This window comes from Salvia hispanica, chromosome 4, assembly GCF_029641045.1.
Source record: "Salvia hispanica isolate PSC_SH4W2 chromosome 4, Shi_PSC_v1, whole genome shotgun sequence".
Lineage (NCBI taxonomy): Eukaryota > Viridiplantae > Streptophyta > Magnoliopsida > Lamiales > Lamiaceae > Salvia > Salvia hispanica.
The window spans coordinates 37,747,989-37,767,444 of NC_142695.1; the positions used below are offsets into that span (position 1 = coordinate 37,747,989).

Sequence of the window (19,456 nt, forward strand, 5' to 3'; positions counted from 1 at the left end):
GTTTTAAATAAAATACTCCATTGTCAATGAATAATAGTTCCTTATGATATGAATTTTAAAATATAACTAGTAAAAATGAATAAAGTACGATACAAATGATAAAAAAATTACTAGAAAATTCTATAAATAAATGTCAGATTAATTTGAATAGATGTATCAAAATTAAAATGTAAAATTAATATAATAGTAATGAATGATGTAAGTAATTCTTCCTCCGTCGTATCACATGTACACATTTCTTGACCGTAATAGTGGTAGAGAGAAAAAGGAGGAGAAATGATAAAGTAACATAGATAGAATATTGTTTTTTGACCGTAAAAGAAAATGTTGTACCTGTAGTGGAACGATCCAAAAAAGAACATGTCTCACTTATGGTGAGATGGAAGGAGCTCTCTAGTGTTGATAAAGAAAAAATGAGTGAAACATTTTTATTCGGCCCTTGTTTTGCGAAGATGGTAAAAATAGTTAAAGTTGAGAGAAAGTAAAATAAGTGAGAGAATAATATAGAAGATAGTCGCATGTACTTTATTCGCCTACTTACTTTATTTTTTTTTTCGTTTTAACTGTTTATTACTCCATCCGTCCCACAATAAGAGTCCAGTTTTGTCATTTCGATTCGTCCTACAATAAGAGTCCTATTTCTTTTTTACCATAAATAGTAAACATGCCCCACATTCCACCAACTTACTTCACCCAATTTTGTTATAAAATTAATATATATAAGTGCGAGTCATATTCTACTTACTTATTCATTTCACTTTTATTTATATTTCTTAAAATCCGTGCTACAAATAAATATGACTCCTATTATAGGACGGAGAGCGTATTATTTTCATAAAAAAATGGCCGAATAGAAAAGTCACAAACGGAGGGAGGACAAAAGTCCTGCTTTCACAAGTTTTAGAGCATTCACAATAGTGGACTAGCCGCTAGTCCGCTGCGACCGGCTAGCGGGTGACGGACGAGCTCGACGGAAAACCTCTTGTCCGTTGGATACGACATTAGTCCGTGCTAGTCCGTATTGTGGGCTCCTGACAGACTAGCACACAGACTAACAATTTTTTCGATTTTTTTTTTAAATTATGCATGTTTTTTTTTAATTTATACAAAATAGTTGCATTTTTCCGTATTCGTGTTGACATTTTAATTTCGTATTTGTGAATTTGTGGTTTTGTTTGTTGGGATGTTCTAGTGCTTAGTGCTTGTCCACTATTGTGCAGTGAGATATCCTAATAATATGGCAGTGCAGTGACTCGTCCTAGTGACGTGGTAGAAGGTGTTTTTGGCTAGTCCGCCGGATATCTGCCCTATATTGCAGGAGATCGTAGTGCACTAAATTCCTGGGTAGACATTTTAAAGAGCAAATGACCATCTCCCTCCCAAATTCACCTTAAACCCTATTCTTCTGCACACTCTCACCTCTCTACATCTACTCTACTCTTCCACCTCCGGTGCCGCATTTTAGCTTCCGATTTTCTTCAATCAGAGGCGGCGGCGGCGGGAATGGCGACCAGTAACCACTGGCGAATGGCCGGTATGGAGGTCCCGCTGCTCAGCACTGACTCAATCGAATGGCGTCAACTCTCCGTTCCTTCCACATCTACATATACGCCCAACAACGACAACTCTATTGCCAAAGACTTCGCCTCTTCCTGCGCCGTTGGAAATCCTCCTTCCTATTTCATCTGGTACTGCAATTAACCCACTCTCTCTCGAGCACTGCTGCTTTTGTCAATGTGACATAGGTTTATGCATTCAACTACGATTTTGGTTTATTGCTGTTATTTATCCATCGCATTTTTGCAGTGTTTCTTATTCTTTGACTTTGTATTGCAGGAAAACCAGTAGGAGTAAGGCACACGTGCTGGAGATTCTACAACTTAAAGATACACCAACTATAGGGCTGCGCCTTGTATTTCCTGATTCTCTTTTTCCGTTTGCTTTCATCTGCAAATCACGCGAGGTGTGCTTGGCTTGGAATTGACTACTTAATCTTCCACACTTCCTTAGTATATGGCTATGCCATTAATACTGTCTTTTGCATGTAGACCAATGTTGCTTCTGGAGATTGTTTGGTGCTCTATGCTTTGACGATCTCAGGAGTTGCTTACGCCATCAGATTGAAGAGCAATTTTGACTATGGAACTTCTTCTTTTGTCCCCGCTAGTGAGGTTCTCGAATATAATATACACGTCCAACCTCATAGCGGGACAATAACCGCTGTTGCAGCATCAGAAGGATGCTTGCTCATCGGAAGGAGTGATGGATCTATTAGCTGCTTTCAGCTTGGCATACTTGATCCCAGTACTCCAGGTCCATAAGTTATATGCTTTTAAATGTTTGCTCAAGACATGTATTTGCCACTCTCCTGCTGCTATAAAAAAATTATGGATCAGTTGATTCTCTTGTATCTGATACTTTCTTCTTTCTTTGTGATATACATTTGCAAGTAAAAGTTGATGATTGCATGGTACCTATACCAAATTATTAGACGTTCCGTAAAGTTAACTTCATTACATTTTGGTGTGGTGCTTTGCATTTCCAACGTTCTCAAAGTTCGCATTTCTAAATGAATTGCATGGCGTAGAGTGTGGATTCCGTTGCGTGTTGTTTAATTGATGAATCACTCTTAATTGTTATTTTCCTGATGTTTCTTATGATATAATTTGCAGGCTTTGTGTCTGAATTGCGAGACGATGCTGGATTTGGTCGGTTGTGGGGCATATTGTCAAGGTATACTTTGCTTCTAAAAAATGAAGTTTCATTCTGTCACTATCTTTACCTTTTAATGCTCTGCGCGTTTTATTTCACATCAGAAAGGTCTTCATCAATTTTATTCAGAATCTAGGTCTTAAATAAGCACTTGTTTTTTTTTCATGAAGAAAGAGAGATGAACCTGGTGAAGAGGCTTTCTTTTAGTAGAACAAGTCCTGTTAGTTTTAGGTCTTCTTTCAGTTATTAGGAGAATCACATTTTCATTTAGTTATTAGTCACTATGGCTACATTTCCTCTGAAATTCTTTTCTATAAAAATCATAGTTGGTATCTTTCCCGAGAAACTTCTTGATGCTTTTTTGTGCTGATGGAAATATTATGTTTGCTTTTCAGCTTTTCTAATAAATTTTACTCCATGAGTTAAATCAAAGGTAGAAACATGATGCCAAGGGGAATTTTTCTCTATATTCATCTACTAATCAAAGCACCTATATATACACAAGAGTCCTTTGAACTAGTAAAGCACTAAGTCACTAACTTGCTCTACAATTTATACCATATACTATTAAGTTATAAACTTCAATTTTAACATTATGAAAAATATGCTTTGTCAAATTAAGACTTATAATCTGCTTGACATCTCCTAAGAATATGTGCACCTGAAATTCGTTCTGCAGTGAGACACTAAGTTGTGACCACTGACCTGTGGATTCTTTTTATCTCTGTTTGCATTAGTTTAAGATGGTGTCTTCAGCATCATAGGCTGGTGACCAAGACAGTAAATGTTGACCCAACCTGCTTACAAACTGCTGCTCTCCATTTCTCCCCTCATCTCTCTTGAAAACACGCATTCTCTCCGTAATGAATTAATCTCCTTTATTTTCAACAAGTAATTATGGATTAACTTAATGCTTTGAACAAACTGAAGCCAGTCATATATGGTACTGAGTGTAGACTCATAACGCAGCCTTTTTATTTTCACCAAAAATTGAAAATGTAGATACTTTGAACTACTGAGTTAGGCATATCTACAGTACTAGGTCCACCCTCATAAAGTGGCCTTTCTTAACAAGATACATGTAAAGCTGTCAATTTCTCAAATGAACCTTCTGTTTTACTTTACAGACCTTATGCCTCAGCTTTTAGTTTCTCGTGATGGTAATCCCATATTAGAACTCAAAACATGAAGGTCTATATTAATGAAAAAAGTGTTTCGTAAACCAACCTGGCAACCTATAGGTTTTTATGTGAAGAGGAGTTTCCAGAGCTTCCTGCGATTAAGAAGTTATATATTTTGTTTGGGAAATTGTATATTATGAATTCCGAAATGTCAATGTTAAAATTGATATGGAGAGTTTAAATCCTGCAGATTGTCTGAAGCCTCTCCTTCCCTTTTTGCTCCCCTACAAATTGCTCCTAGATCTGTTTAATTATGGAGCACAAAACTGAAGTTAATGTAATCCAAAAAATAAAGCTTGCTGGTGAAGACCAGTCAGATGGAAAGTTTTCTCTTATGGAAAACTCTTATATGATTGATTAGAAATAGGGCCGTGTTAAGGCTTTAAGCTAACTATGACATGTACTGGTTAAACATCTAATCTGAGTTACTTATAGATAGTCACTGGCTCACTGCTTGGTGGGCTGCGATGTTGACATAATTATGAGCTGGCTGATTTCCTGCTTTTTTAACATTGTGCTCCAACCAATAGAAAAAAGATATCTGGCTCCACATGTTTGGAGATGTGGATGAACTTTTAGTAATTTAAACTTAGGCAACACAGTGACATAAGAGTTCAGCCTACGAGGAAAAGACTTAGCCCATTTTTTGATTAATTGTGAATATGGTACACTATAGAGTGGGAACAGAGAAGGGAACTAGTAATTCAATTTTTTGTTTAGAATCTTTTGATTAGTTTTCCTTGAGTCGAATTTTTTCTTATGATTGGCTTGTTAACTTGTTGTACTACATTATAATATATGGGTTTGTAAAAACTTACATCATTATTATTTTATTGTTGAACTTAATGTCAGAAATGCAGTTCCATATGTACTCCAGGGACATAAAAACCTGTGCCAGAGGCAACCACTCCTTTATAGAATAATGCTTTTTGCTCTATCTTGTCTTCTCTTAGTTTCTTGTGATTTTTATTTCTCATACTATTTCATGAATATTTTTCGTGTAGGAGCCCTAACTTGGCTGCTGTAGTGGATTTAGTGGTTTCAGAGGTAAACCAGAGAAAGCTTCTCTTTGTGCTTCATTCCGATGGTAGTTTTCGGGTATGGGACCTTCTTAGCCGCAGTAAACTTTTCAGTCATGCCATGCCAGTTCCAGCAAGTACAGGCAAGGATCCGACCTTTACTTTTATTTCCTAATTTCAGCTTGGTTTATTATTATGACTTTGTTGATGTTTCCATGCATGGTATAAAACTATAGCATTCATTGATCATTATAACATGCATCATAGTTTTGCTTTATCCTTTTAGACATATTGTGGAGACTTAGATGCAGGCACCAGTTTTATTACTTGCTATAGAGTTTGCATATTTGCCTCACTAGTCTAATTATTCAAAGCCATATTTCTAAGAACCATTTCTTGAATTGTTTATTTTTTTATGATCCGTTTATTCCTAATGCGCGTTTCATTCATCTAATACTTCCAGGTGCATTTGTTAGGTTGTGGGTGGGCGAAGCGAATATAGTCACATGGGTAATCCCTTTGGCAATGCTTCACGGACAAAATTTGGTATGTGACAGTTAAAGAAGCACCTTTCTTTTTCTTGGCATATAAATAAACCTGTCAAATACCAATTATATTCTATTTGTTCTTATTATGTCACTCCTGATCTGTTCTCTGACGTTTTCCTGCTTTCTACTCTGAACTTTATGCTCACAAAGTTAAGTATTTCCTGGTTACCTCATCTGACTTAGAAAATTTTCTGGTAAAATCTGTAAGCAAACCATATAAAAATAACAACTTGATGATCACAAACATTTCTAGGACATGGATAATATCAGATTTGTGGATTAATACTTGTTCATGTGGAAAAAGCTTGATATGGTGACTCAAAATATCTGATTTGGTACCGATGTTTTTTTTAAGTTGGTCACAACTCACATTATATGGAAAAGCTAGATACCTTAATGTGGTTCCTCAATATAAGTTACATTATACTTGAGGCCATACAGAAAGGATCTTGAATAGAACAATTTGGGTTTCTTTAGGTTAGTCTGTCCAACTTGATGTTTTACTACTCCCTTTGTCCCATTAAGCTTGGCAACACTTTCCATTTTGGGGTTTCCCATTTGTAATGGCCCAAACCCAAAGTGGAAACAAAAAGGTCCTATTTTCCCCTTTTAGTATTTAAATTATGCTATTTAAATTTTCAATAATACATCAAGTAAGTGGATCCATATCACTTTATTCCTTAACAAAGCATTCCTTAGTCTGATATTTCACACTAGATGCATCTTTTTGGTTGTGTAGAGGATGATTGTTGCTTGTTTAGGAAAAAATGAATTATTCTTTTCTTGTTATAGTTTATCTGATATTAGTGGGTGAATTTGTTTATGGAATGATTAATTAGACTGGGTGATTTGTAGAATTTCTTTTGCACTTGAGTCATGCATGCAACAGTCCTGACATTTGTATATACTTGTTCATTTCTGTAAAAAATTGTAAAGGAAGTTGCAACAGAAACAATCTATCTATATGGACTTCGTCTTAATGTGGGAGAAAGGGCACGATTGTCATTGGAGCCTTCATCAAGAAGAATCTCCTTAGGAGAGGTAATTCAATGACTCACCTAATAGTATGCTGCTGTACTTTTACAGTCTTCCAATTGTTAAACAGTGGCTTACATCTGCTTTATGATTGTTTTAAAGGTTGGACCAATTGATGTTAAACTTACTTCGGACAAAGTGTGGATTCTCAAGGAAGATGGCTTCATAATGCAAGAATTACATAGTAATGACTCCACCGAGTAAGTTCACTGAATGTTGCACTTTGTTATTGCTCTTCATTTGCTGTGTATTTTAAATGGTTGCATAGTTTCTGCTGAGAATTTTTTCAAAACCAAATAGTTTGAGCATAGGTCCCTGCTTCGAAATGGTACAGTATTAGTTGCTGTTTTCTGGCCTTTGGGAATATATGAACTAAATTAATTTTCTGTTTCTGGTATCCCTGGAGTTATACCTTCTTTTATCACCTAACCTTGTTTTGACAGCTTTGATCAATCATTTCTCTTTCAAAGTTTGACTTACAGAGACCTTAATTTTTAGGGGGTTAGCCCATTGCTATGCATTGCAAGAAAATTTGGTTGCTGACCTGCTATTTCAGAGTTCTAAACATTCTTCAGATGATCTTCTTTGGCTGGCCTATTCAGCATTTTCTTCAGCAGAGGTACATAATGATTACATTTGTACCTGTTTGTCTTTATAAATTATAACAAATCAATGGTCATCATATATCAAGTCCTAGTCTTTTCTGCCTTTATGAATAAATGAGTATTGGGCATTCTTTGAGAAGCTTGCCCATACTTCTTCAGAATATGTGAAATGCTAAGTGGTGAACTTGGTCACTGGTAGAAAACCGTTGTGCCGCCAGTTCATACTTCATAGTCTTGGTGTTCTTCTTGTATGCCTCTAGAAATTTAGTTTGTGATATACTTTAGGCATGTGCTGTTTGCTGGGTTTACCAAATTTGATGGACTGTGTAGGCTGAAATTAATCTGAATACAGTGTGACACTATGATTCTCAGGTTATGCGTATTATGATGAGAGTTTCATGAACAATTTATTTCATTTTGGAGTACGGCAGCAGAAAAACATTTTTTTGGTGCAAAATTAGCATACCAACATGTGAAACATTTTAGTATATGTCGATATGTGACATATCTCAATACAGTGTGACAATCTGAACATATCTCAATACAGTGTGACATACCAAATATGGTGGACTGTGTAGGCTGAAATTAATCTGAATACAGTGTGACACTATGATTCTCAGGTTATGCGTATTATGATGAGAGTTTCATGAACAAAATAGTTATTTCATTTTGGAGTACGGCAGCAGAAAAACATTTTTTTGGTGCAAAATTAGCATACCAACATGTGAAACATTTTAGTATATGTCGATATGTGACAATCTCGGTGCTACCTTGTATGTACAAGGAGTTATGTTGATGGCATTTCAGTCACAAGAAATAGAGAGATTAAGCATCCTAAATTTGCCAAGCAACTTCAAGCTTGATATTTCGAGCTTCAAGATTATATATGTTGCTGTTATATGTGAAACTACTGCATAACTGCAAGCTGTTGGTAAATATTTCTTGATATACAGGAGGAAATCGCACCATTTCTATCTTCTGTGTTTTTCCATGCATTGCTTTCTCCTGGGGTTCATTGCAATGCTGTTATCAGACAAACTTTAGTAGATTACCAGAAGCACTTCACTGATTCTGAGTTTGGTTCATTCACTGTTGAAGGTCTGAAGAGTGAGATTTTGTCATTGATCGAACATCAGGTATATTAATACATTTCATGATAATTGTGGTCCATTCATAACTCTATTTTTGTATCCCTCCTCTCCAGGATAAGTTTCTGCACCTTTGGTTTAGTGGAATTCACCCTTCAGAGTCTTTATTTCCTTAACCCTACTTTGGATCTTTGAAGCCACATGCATGAATTGAATAGTTGGCTCTATAAGTATTAAAAAAAATTGCCTGCTTTTATTGGTTAAGCTCGAGTTAAAAAAAATTCTATTGGCCACTGCCTGTATAAACTACATATTTTGTTACGACAAGGGTCAACTTGAATGACACATGATGAATGTGCCATCTGCCTTGTAGTCGGGGTTGGTGCTGCCTTTTGTCTTTTATTTACCTATCTTAAAAAGGATGAAAGTCAAGGATACTGGTAATTGATGCATATCCTTCTGTAGGGTGGAAGTGACAGTCCAGTTTCCATTCTTCAATTTTGGAAAGCTTTCTGTGCCCGCTATGTAAATAATTGGTGTAAATACAATGCAGCATATGGTTTGGTCATGGATCCATCCACAGGTGCTTTTGTTATAGTTAGGAACTATACAATCTCTCTATGCCGTGGCTTGGAGGATGTGGAGCATATCATATATGGTAAATCTGGCTTTTTTATCAGTGTCGGATTATTTGCTTGAGCTCTGCGACCTTGTAATCAAATCTATTTACTGCAAGTTAATCTAATGCATAATCTCCTTGACATATATGTCTCCAGATTCTTTTGAGAACCAGAAAAAGTATATAGGCTGTGAGCTGGATGATTTGGGTGATGAGTTGGAAAGAAATATTCTCTTTGAGTTTCTACAATGTGTTCAAAATGTGAGCCAGCAGTTGGGAAAAGCGTCATCAACTATTTTTTGTGAATCACTTCTTAGAACACCTCATATATCTTTCGAGGAGGTTGTTACCCGTCTTCTAAAGATTCTAGAAACTGGATACAGCTCTTCAACTGCAGCAATTCTAATACCAGAACTTGGAGGTGATGCTGCCCTGGAAAAAGAATTGTCAAATCACAGAAACCTAAGAAAATTCTCCACAAATATGTTTTTGTCCTTTCATGAATTGTGCCATAAAGCTAACTCATGGAAAAAGGTTTTAGACGTGGTTGAGAGCTACTTAAAGTTTTTAGTGCCTCATAAAATTGTACTTAAATCGGATGAAGCTGGACCATTCCATATAAATGGTTCTGCAATAGTGCACTCCACGTCCCAAATCGCTAAAGTGATGTTTGATTCCGGGTTGGATATTTGTATGCTGCTAAGCTATATGACTAGCATCAGTGGGCAGGTCAGTTTGCATTATATTGTACATATGGTACATTGCATTGTTTCTGAAATAACTTTTGGTCATGTGTAGAAGAAATTATTGTATTTTTATTCAGCATTTGCGGCATAGCTACCTTAAAAAAGGTTATGGTTTCCCTGTTAATCTACCCTTTTAACTATTTTGTTGTCACTAGACTCTTGATGAACAAGCCTTGAAATAGAAATAATTTTTGAAATACCTAGAAAGCTTTAAAGACCTATTACCTGGATTCTTCATGCCCAGTTTTATTTTATTAGTTACAAGCTATTCTTTTCGGTACATTTCCTTAATGAAGAACACAATCTTAATTTCTGATCTATGAAATTATAACTCTGTCCTGTAAATGGCTACATTAGCGGGATCACTTTCCCTTCCATTTGTATTCTGTTCCTTTGCACAAAATATTATGGATTATACATGCCTCATTTCCTCTGTCTGAAATTTTTTTTTGCTACACAAGTTTCTGACATTGTTGGCATGCATTATTTGTTAAATGGTGATGGTTGTGTCTTAATGTGATTGCATTAACAATTCATTTACAGTTTAGTTCAATGTAATAATATTAAGCAATATCTGCCATCTATCCAGAGCTCCCTTTTGATGTTGGAAAATTTTGCTGTCCATGTGATTTGCTCTTTTTTAGTTCGATGGAATAATAATTAAGCAATGTGATTTGCATCAACAATTCATTTACAGTTTTTATAACTATTGGTCATGCATATGTTTAAGTGGTGCTTTCTTAGTTGTGAGAGCCTCTATTAGAATGGAACTACTGTGTCCACCCCACCCTACTGCACCCGATTTTTTCTCAATAGTTTTGTTTTGGGGGTTTAACTGCTTGTATAAATCATTTCTAAAACAGTTGCAGTTCCCTTTCTCGGTAAGAAACATAAGTTTGGTTAGAGCTTACAGCTCAATATGATTTCGGTGAAGCAACTTAATTCCCTTTCTTATGCAGCTTAAAATGTCATATGATGACGTTTCACGGATTAAAGTAGAGTTAATACCAATGATTCAAGAAATTACGACAGAATGGCATATTATCCATTACTTGGGTACCACACCATGTGAATCACATTCACCGGCAATTGAAGATTTCAGTCATAAACTTTCATCCTTACAAATTGGTAGGATCATATCAGATGTGAATTCACTTTCTGTTGCTCCCTTTGCTTCTAGATTACCACTTGCATACTTATAATTAGACATCAGCATTAGATATTAATGAGCTTCATCACTATAGTTTTATTTTACTAGTTTGAGGTGAGAGCTATATGTGATTATTTGGCCTAACTTCTGCTAATGGTCTCTCTCTCTCTCTCATCAGATTGCAGTGGGGATAAAAGATTGTGGAATGCGAAGCTTGGGAATTTTGAATTTTCATTGGCACATATCCTACTATTGAGCATGCAAGGTTCCTCCGGAGAATTTGGAAAGCTCTTTTTCAGTCAACTTCCAAATCCTATCAGCTTGGTTACTTTAAGTAGGGGGCTTATCAGCTGGATAATTTGGGGAAGAAGTGGCAAAGAATCTTCTGTATTTTTCAGCAATTCAACTGAACTTGCACTGATATTACTTATGAACAATCAGTATAGTGCTACTGAGGTTTATTTCTTTTATCCCTAAACTCCTGTACTCTCGTGTTAGATTTCAGAAGGATTCCTGAGATGATGTCTTACTTTTGCTAGTATTTACTCACTTTGGTGGATGCGTATTCACGCAAGGAGAAAAGTTTTGGAAGTCTTCAAGCTATGGATGGCAAATTGGCTTTGCTGTCCCATCTTCTTGGATGTTGTCTAGTTGTTCAGACACAATATGGACTGCATGGACCAGTTAAGGATAGAAAAATTGCAGAAGCGCTTCCCTGCTTTTTCAGGTATCAGATGATTTTACCGCTATAGGTCTGTGTCTATTTGAAATGAATTACTATGATAGGGTGATGGAAAAGGATTGGTGGAAACTATAATTCACTTCCATGAATCGCCTCTCCTTTGCACACCTGGACATTTTATGTAATTTATTGCTTGTACCTTTCTGATTGTCCATGTGGGACTTACTGTTAGCAAGGGTGGGTGGCCTAGTTATTGTTTTTTCTTGTACTCGTTTTTGATGTATTTTGTGTATTTAAGCATTTTGTTGGTTGAAGTGAATTGTTACTTTAGCCAGATAGCTGTCAAACCTTGCTACACTTAATGATTCTTACTATGTTTGTTGTTCAGAGCTGCATCAATAGAAAGATCTTCAGAGGCTATACAAAGTCTGCCACCTGAAGCAGGATGGTTCAAAGTTGATTTCAGTTACGTTAGCAGTTAAAAGAGTCTTATTGTGAACATTCCATAGCCCCCGCCTCCTTGCTTCTTTGGTTCATGTAGTTTATAATTTATCTCTTGCAGGCAGTTCCCCCTCAACTGCAGCATGGAAGCTTCACTATTATCAATGGGTGATGCAGCTCTTTGAACAATATAATTTGAGTGAAGCTGCTTGCCAATTTGCTCTGGCCGCACTTGAGCAAGTTGATGAATCTCTTGGCACTGAGGGTAGCACCTATAATGGGAACCTTGGTGAATCAGTGACTACTGTAAAGGGGAGACTTTGGGCTAATGTTTTTAAATTGACGTTGGATCTCAATAACTACCATGATGCATATTGTGCTATAATTTCAAATCCAGATGAGGAAAGCAAGATCATCTGTTTGAGGCGTTTCGTTATAGTTCTTTATGAGCGTGGTGCTATAAAGGTTTTCTGTCTATTTCTCATCTGTCACTCTATCTTTCCCACTCTCTCTATTTCATTCTGTTCTCTTCTTGGTCGACTACCTTCCTTCCATGCATTTCCTGCTTAATTGGTATTGAAGCAATCTAGCATTGAAGTTGAACCAAGTAATGTAATAGACTAAACCAAGTTTAGGATTTTGTCTTCTGTTATTAAGTGTTGTGCTTGTGATGGTGAAACCTATTGCCTCATGTATGAATTGTGTTGCTTTAGTTCCTTTTTGTTCCAGTAAGGTTACATGCTACTGAGAATTTTTAATGTGATGGAGCTAAGCTAGCAATTTTTCTTCTGTTCCCTCTCCTTTTCATCTGTTTCGTTTCTTTCTATCTTATTTTGAGTAAGTGATCTTGAGGTGGATGTGTATGTTCAAATGCCTTCACATATAACTCTTTGCTGTTCTTTTATTCCTTGCAGATACTGTGTAATGGCCAGTTGCCACTGATTGGTTTAGTGGAGAAAGTAGAGCGAGAGCTTGCCTGGAAGGTTCGCTATTTTGATTGACAAGTGAATTGGAATATTCTATTCTAGAATACCTTTAAGTATCTCAATGTTAGTAATTATTTTCCTTGGCAGGCAGCGCGTTCTGATATCTCAGCAAAGCCAAACCCTTTCAAATTACTTTATGCATTTGAGGTGCATAGGCATAACTGGCGAAGAGCCGCAAGTTACATTTACCGTTATTCTGTGCGTTTGAGAGCCGATGCAGCAGTAAAAGATCATCAACTAAGGTCTTTTACTCTGCAAGAGAGGGTGAATGGGCTTGCTGCTGCTATCAACGCCCTCCAACTTGTTCATCCATCATATGCTTGGATTGATGCCCCTGTGGATGACATCTCTTATGATAAAGAAATCTATCCTAATAAAAAGGCTAGAATAACCATGCCAGAACAATGTATATCATCATCTAAAATGAGTCCTTATAAAAAAACTGAGGCTGGGTTGGATCAATGGATTTGGGGTGAATAAATCCGAATTTGAACTGATCTATGGAGCTTGATTATATAATTTCATGTTGAGTGGATTTCAAAATCCCTCAATCCCCCTTTTGGCCTTTTTTGAGCCATTATGGTGGATTTGAATCCAAGTGATGATTTGTCCCTCAAATCCAGATCCTACACATCCTTAAAATCTTTGATTATTGTGATATGTAATTCTTATCCTATATTCCTTTCTCAGCTCTCACTGGTGATTCTCTTCCTCAAAAGCTTCCATCTTATTTGGATATTGAGAAACTTGAAAAGGAGTTTGTCCTAGCATCGGCAGAATACCTGCTTTCTTTGGCAAACATCAAGTGGAGCTTTACTGGTATTACAATTACAATGCAAAGGCTATGTCACTGTTACTTTTACCGTATACTTGAATTTGGTTATTTTAAAGTATTTTCTGCTGCTAAATACTTAGCTAAGTGGCCTCATATGCTGTCTATGGATTACGTCAAGCCTAGATCTGCTCAGACTTCTTCTCATTTTCGTGTCCTCTATCTTGATAATTTTCATTCAGGAACTGATAAATCATCGGCTGACCTTATTGATCTTTTGGTTGAATCAAGCTCATATGACATGGCGTTTACGGTGATCCTCAAATTCTGGAAGGGTTCTGGTCTTAAAAGGTTATGCACTGCTTCCTAATAACTTTTGGCCCTAAAAAGTGTTAGCCCCTTGAATGTTTCCAGCGTGTTGATTTTCAAAATATAAATGTTTCAGGGAACTTGAAAGGGTATTTATCACAATGGCACTGAAATGCTGCCCAAGCAGGCTAGGCGCCTCATTGCCTGGGTACGTAAATGTATTATTGCTATATACTCCATCCGTACCTTCAAACATTGCCCATTTTGTCATTTTAGTTTGTCCTCCCAATACACTGCCCAATGCCCAATGCCCAATGCCCATTCCATTTTTGATATGTATCCTCCACCACCCTTATTTTTCTCCTCATTATATCAACTTATTTACATAAAAACCAAGTATGGCCCACATCTTTACCTAATATTTACAAATAAATACATTACCCCTAAATAAATGTGGGCCCCTTTTTTTACTCATCTACACACTTACCTAACATTTATTGAACCCCATGGTGAAAAGAAATGGTTAATGTTTTAAAGGACGGAGTGAGTATATGATTTACATCTTATTTTCTCATTTGACCAGTAGTTTAGATGATATTTGAATTATTATCACTTAAGCCTTTGAATGTAGATAACCTTTTGAGGTTTTTAATATATATCATTATATCCATTCAACTAGAAAAATTCTTGTTTTTTTCTCAGTAAAGATCGTAAACAATATGGTTTGCTGTTGACTTCATCAGAAGATGAGCCTGTACATGACTCGCTTGATGCAGCTGCGGCATCACAACAATTTGTCGGAAGTAGCCACTGGGGAACACTGGAACACTATCTTGTCCGTACTGCCTATTTTTTGTCGTTGTGCTATATATTATGTTGTCATATCGATGGTTTACTCCTAATTGATACATTCTTAGTTTCTATATACTTCTCCAGACTATATTACATGATCTGCCATGTTTTTTTACTGTGTGGTTCTGCGTCCTGTTGGGGTGGCTTGTTTACACATTCATTGTATTTTTGGGTCATATTTGTGGGCTTCCAGTGATTTCAGCAAAACTAAAGAATTTTGTTACTCCCTCCATCCCACTTTAGGAGTCCTGGTTTACCATTTTAGTCCGTCCCATATTAGGAGTCCTGGTTTGAATATTCCATAAATGGTAATAGGCCCCAGTTCCACTAACCTCACTTCACTCACATTTTATTATAAAACTAATATATAAAAATGGACCTACATTTTAGTATATCAGAATCTTCAAGATGAGAATAGTTTCCTAATGCAATCATGCAATGGTGAAAGAGGTTAAAAGTAGTTTTGATTTATGGTTTCCTGCAATCTCCTGTGAAAATGTTAACAAAAGCCATACTGTACTTCTTATGTCTCGTATATTTTGTTTGTTCCTTGCTTGCAAATCTCAGTTCACTTATTCATAGTTCTTCAAATTTGTTGATATATCTTAAAGTAGGTAAGAATGAGGTGGGGTTGTGTTCTATCTAAATTTGTAAATTAGCATGCTCCTATCCAGCTAGCTCTGTTGGTTTGAAGTTCTAGATAACTTACTTGGGTCCTTTATTGCAGGATAAGTACAGGGCATCTCATCCCAGATTGCCATTAATTGTTGCTGGAACTCTACTTTCAGCTGATTCCCAAATTGACTTACCACTATGGCTGGTCCGACATTTTAAGGTAAATAGTGTACAAGCTTCCTGCATTTTGAACAATTTTTTGTGATCTGCATTCTAATAACAAGTATGTTTAAGAAATTATGGTTTGAATTGTGCTTCAACTTTCTCAGATCTACTTTCGTAATGTTGTGATTGTTGGATAAGTTGTCGATTCTCTCTTAATCCAACTGTTCTGGCATGCATCATTCTTTCCTAATTTGTCATTGATTGAAATTGAACAGGGTGATCGTAGTGAAAGTGGTTTTGGCATGGCTGGAAATGAATCAAATCCAGCATCCCTATTTCGCCTGTATGTTGATCACGGAAGACATACAGAGGCTACCAATTTGCTGATTGAATACATGGAAAACTTGGCATCTATTGTAAGTTTATCCAAACTTGCTGATTCATCATGGTGTCTACTGTTGTTTTGAAATGCATGATCTACGTGCAAAGTTATATGGTACCTTATTATAATTGTCTGTCGGAGGCTAAGATTGTCCTGCGTTGATTCATCATGGTGTGTACTGTTTCAATAGCCTTTCTTGTTGCCAAGAACTGAGTTGGTTTTTTGCAATTATCTGCAGCGACCAGCTGATATTATCCATCGTAAAAAGCCTTTTGCTGTTTGGTTTCCATATACTTATGTGGAACGCCTATGGGGCATGTTGGAGGAGTCAATACAAATGGGCCACAGAAGCGACCAGTGTGAAAAGCTGAAAAAATTATTACATGGGGCTTTATCAAGCCATCTAAATCTCGTAAGTTAATCTCTGTTAGCTCTTGTTTTTATTTTGCATTTGAGAGACGCTTGCGCTAATAAATTATTTTCCTTTTCTTACTGGGACATTTACAGCTGAAAGTGGAGTCGGATGATGTTAAATCTTGTTCAAGCTAGTGCTAGATCGTGTAAAACTTTTGGTCTTACCACAGTATCTTGCTCTTCCAACTTCTAAGCTCCAAATACTCAGGTTGGTAACAAAAAATTTCAAAGCGAGATCTACTTATCGGCCTATTTCTGGTGGTTTGCCCTGCTTATAAAATATGCATCTTTTTCATGTTCCTCAGTGCTGCCCAAGTGGGAAAAGATTAGTCGTATCATTATGCTCAAAGCGATTTCAGATTAGTCGTATCATTATGTAAACTCCGAAACTGTATATACATCTTTTTTTTTTTTTGTATTGATGAAATGCATCTGGCCGAAATATCTCTTCTTTCTCCCAAATTACAACATTTCTTGGAATGTTGCGTTGCTAATATATGTGGAGTATTATTTTGTAGTCTATACTTAAGTTTATGTCATATAATGTGTATTTTACCTTTTCAAAAGTAAACCTAAAATACCCAAAATGGTGATGGTATGTAATGACAATTTACTAAAAAAAGCAGTTGAATGACAAGTGTTGAAACCTCAAGTTTACACACTAAAGCACTAAAGCCAATGAATTTTATTAACTACACAACAATGACATACACGAACTTATCTTCCAATGCCAGAGTAATGATATCAAAACAATGGTCCTGTGCACATGGACTAGTATCACAATTCATAGATAACATCATAAATGCCAAAACTAACAGTTGTACGTAAAGCGACACCTGCCAAACAAGTCATGTAAACGATAAACAAGTCTACATGATGAGCCCAAGGGCAACTGAGCCTAACACCACCAAGGTAGCACTGACAGTTGGAAGCATAGCGGAGTTGCCTGGAGGTGGGCTGAGCTCCCCGGGTGTAGTAGGAGCCCCTCCTGGAGTCCCCGGTGAAGGACTTCCACCTGGTGATCCTGGCATTGGTGCTGGTGATGGATTCGAAGATGGTGATCCTGACATTGGTGTTGGTGATGGAGTCGGAGCTGGTGATCTTGGCATCTGTGTTGGTGGTGGAACCGGAGATGGTGATCCTGACATCGGTGTTGGTGAAGAGGCCGGTGGCGGGGTTGGGGTGGGGAGCATAGGGGGGGAAGCAGGCGGTGTTGGAGAGGGGGCAGTGACGTTGATAGCCAACTTCTGGCCCAAGGAGCAGTGTCTGCCAAAGGTACAAATGTAGTAGTGTTCTCCGGTGGAGTTGAGAGTCGTGTTCCACGGCCCAACGGTAGACAGCACAATGGGGTCGTTGGAGCTGCACTCATCGTATGCTGCCTTTCTCACTTCAGCCACATCATGTTCCCCTGTCACGAAATTGAACGCTGCCATATATTTTCACCGATTTGTTAGTCTTCCCACAATTCTCAAAACTAATTCTTCACCATTTCAATTGATACTATATATGTATCGGATTACTAAACTTGTAATTTTGTACTGATTTGAAAAAGTTAGTTACAAGAAAATAAAAAATTGAAAAGTTAGTTAATAGTGGTACATGATTTGATACAATAATTTAGACAGATATAGAGAGAGAGAGAGAGAGATTACTGAGAACATCTCCAGGTGTAAAAACATGGCGACTAGCCCAACTGGAGTACTCATCGACGCTACTAGGAACATTCCATCCTAGATTATCTCCGACAACATAAGTGGCCGCAGTAGCTCTTCCGACGAGCTCAGCCACCGCGGCCAGCAGCACCACGCACAAAACAAATCCACCACCCAATTCCATCCTTGTATTATATGTTCTCTGGTTGCCCCTGCCTGTATGGATCTCTATTCTAATATCTATTTATAGAGTAGTCCCTTTGATATTTTGTTGCCCACTAGATATGAATGAATGAATTCCACAGAGATAGAGAGAGATTGACTAGTCTGCTACTCCATATATGATGCTCAACTCTTAACACCAATCAAATTTATGTGATAGTGGAATTGCCCTCAAATGCAACATCCTATGTCTGTCCTTTTCCATGTAATATGATTTCATCATTTTTCTAACTTTTTGCTTAAAATGTGACCTTTGCATGTAACAATGTACCACTATACTACCATACATATAGCTGAAATCATAACTTCTATATAATTCATTACACATACAAAAAATATACTACTATGTCTCACATTTTCATTTGTCACAATTTTTAAGAAATATAAAGAAAAGTTAATAAAAAGTTTGTAAAATATACAACCTTTTATATGTTAGTATAGTTTTATGAAAAAATATTATCCTAGTATCCTAGAATACTGTAAACTGGTAAAAACACTGATATTTCAATATATATGAAAATAAAGTCGATGTAACTGAGGATATGACCTAAATAATTACTATTCATCATTGTTATGCTAAATAAATTGAATACCACACATTAAATTAATACTTCTTCCGTCCTAAAAAAAAATAGACTATGCTCTTATGGAAATGGTAGTAGTAGTAGTGCTCTTATAGTCTTATGCACACGGTGGGATACAACAATGGACATGGTTGTGTTCTTGTGAACATAATTGAACATGATTAAGATATTAATCTAATATATGTGCTACTAAACGTAAATAGTATATTATTGTAGAAACCATAAATCACACATATAATACGTTTGAATTAAACGAAGTTCACAAGAATATCATCGTACGATTGGATTAGTTGTTTGGGATAGTTGTTTATAGTGGCACTAAAAAAAGAAGGAATTATGCTTTACCCCAAAAAAGAAGAATATTCTTTTCTTTTTACACTTTATTGAAAAGTAAGGGTATTACGATATATTTCTTGAAGATTATTAGAAAAATATGAGTGCAAATAATCAAGGCATTCGCTTTATCATTTTGGCTGATATTCAATATTTTCACCTATGCTAATATAGAGGATATATTATCTCATGCAGTCAACTCATCGAGTACAATAATTGGTATTGACAGGGACGAAACCAGAACTTGAAATGAGCCGGTGCTAAAATGTAATGATAAATACAGTAGGACGCGCGGTGCCACTAAAATCTCTAGTAGCGGCTTGCCTTTTCCAGTGGCCCGCAGT

At 36.6% G+C, this 19,456-nt stretch overlaps 2 protein-coding genes across 7 annotated transcripts; one reads left to right on the plus strand and one right to left on the minus strand.

Moving 5' to 3' along the window:
- Positions 1-1,364: 1,364 nt before the first annotated feature.
- Positions 1,365-16,843, plus strand: LOC125193138 (nuclear pore complex protein NUP160). Of its 6 annotated transcripts, XR_007171532.2 has the most exons (28): positions 1,365-1,688; positions 1,837-1,963; positions 2,049-2,313; positions 2,673-2,733; positions 4,898-5,055; positions 5,376-5,458; positions 6,397-6,501; positions 6,598-6,695; positions 6,994-7,114; positions 8,054-8,236; positions 8,654-8,846; positions 8,965-9,536; positions 10,513-10,681; positions 10,882-11,159; positions 11,243-11,430; positions 11,774-11,850; positions 11,948-12,291; positions 12,741-12,809; positions 12,900-13,218; positions 13,503-13,631; positions 13,827-13,935; positions 14,030-14,101; positions 14,596-14,728; positions 15,473-15,580; positions 15,801-15,941; positions 16,146-16,319; positions 16,415-16,529; positions 16,627-16,843. XR_007171532.2 is itself a non-coding variant. In XM_048090881.2 (27 exons), exons 1-27 carry the CDS (start codon positions 1,504-1,506, stop codon positions 16,454-16,456), a joined length of 4,503 nt encoding a protein of 1,500 aa, XP_047946838.1. In that variant the 5' UTR covers positions 1,365-1,503; the 3' UTR covers positions 16,457-16,843. The 6 variants fall into 6 exon arrangements, 1 of the variants encoding a protein (XP_047946838.1); XM_048090881.2 differs by having other exon boundaries at positions 16,415-16,843; XR_016137623.1 differs by lacking the exons at positions 15,801-15,941; positions 16,146-16,319; positions 16,415-16,529; positions 16,627-16,843 and having other exon boundaries at positions 14,637-14,728; positions 15,473-15,490.
- A 131-nt stretch (positions 16,844-16,974) lies between these two features.
- On the minus strand, positions 16,975-18,316 carry LOC125193139 (blue copper protein-like). Its single transcript, XM_048090883.2, has 2 exons — positions 17,974-18,316; positions 16,975-17,747 (listed from the first exon to the last, which is right to left on the minus strand). The coding sequence occupies exons 1-2, from the start codon at positions 18,155-18,157 to the stop codon at positions 17,191-17,193; spliced, it is 741 nt and encodes a 246-aa protein (XP_047946840.1). The 5' UTR covers positions 18,158-18,316; the 3' UTR covers positions 16,975-17,190.
- Between the last annotated feature and the right edge of the window lie 1,140 nt (positions 18,317-19,456).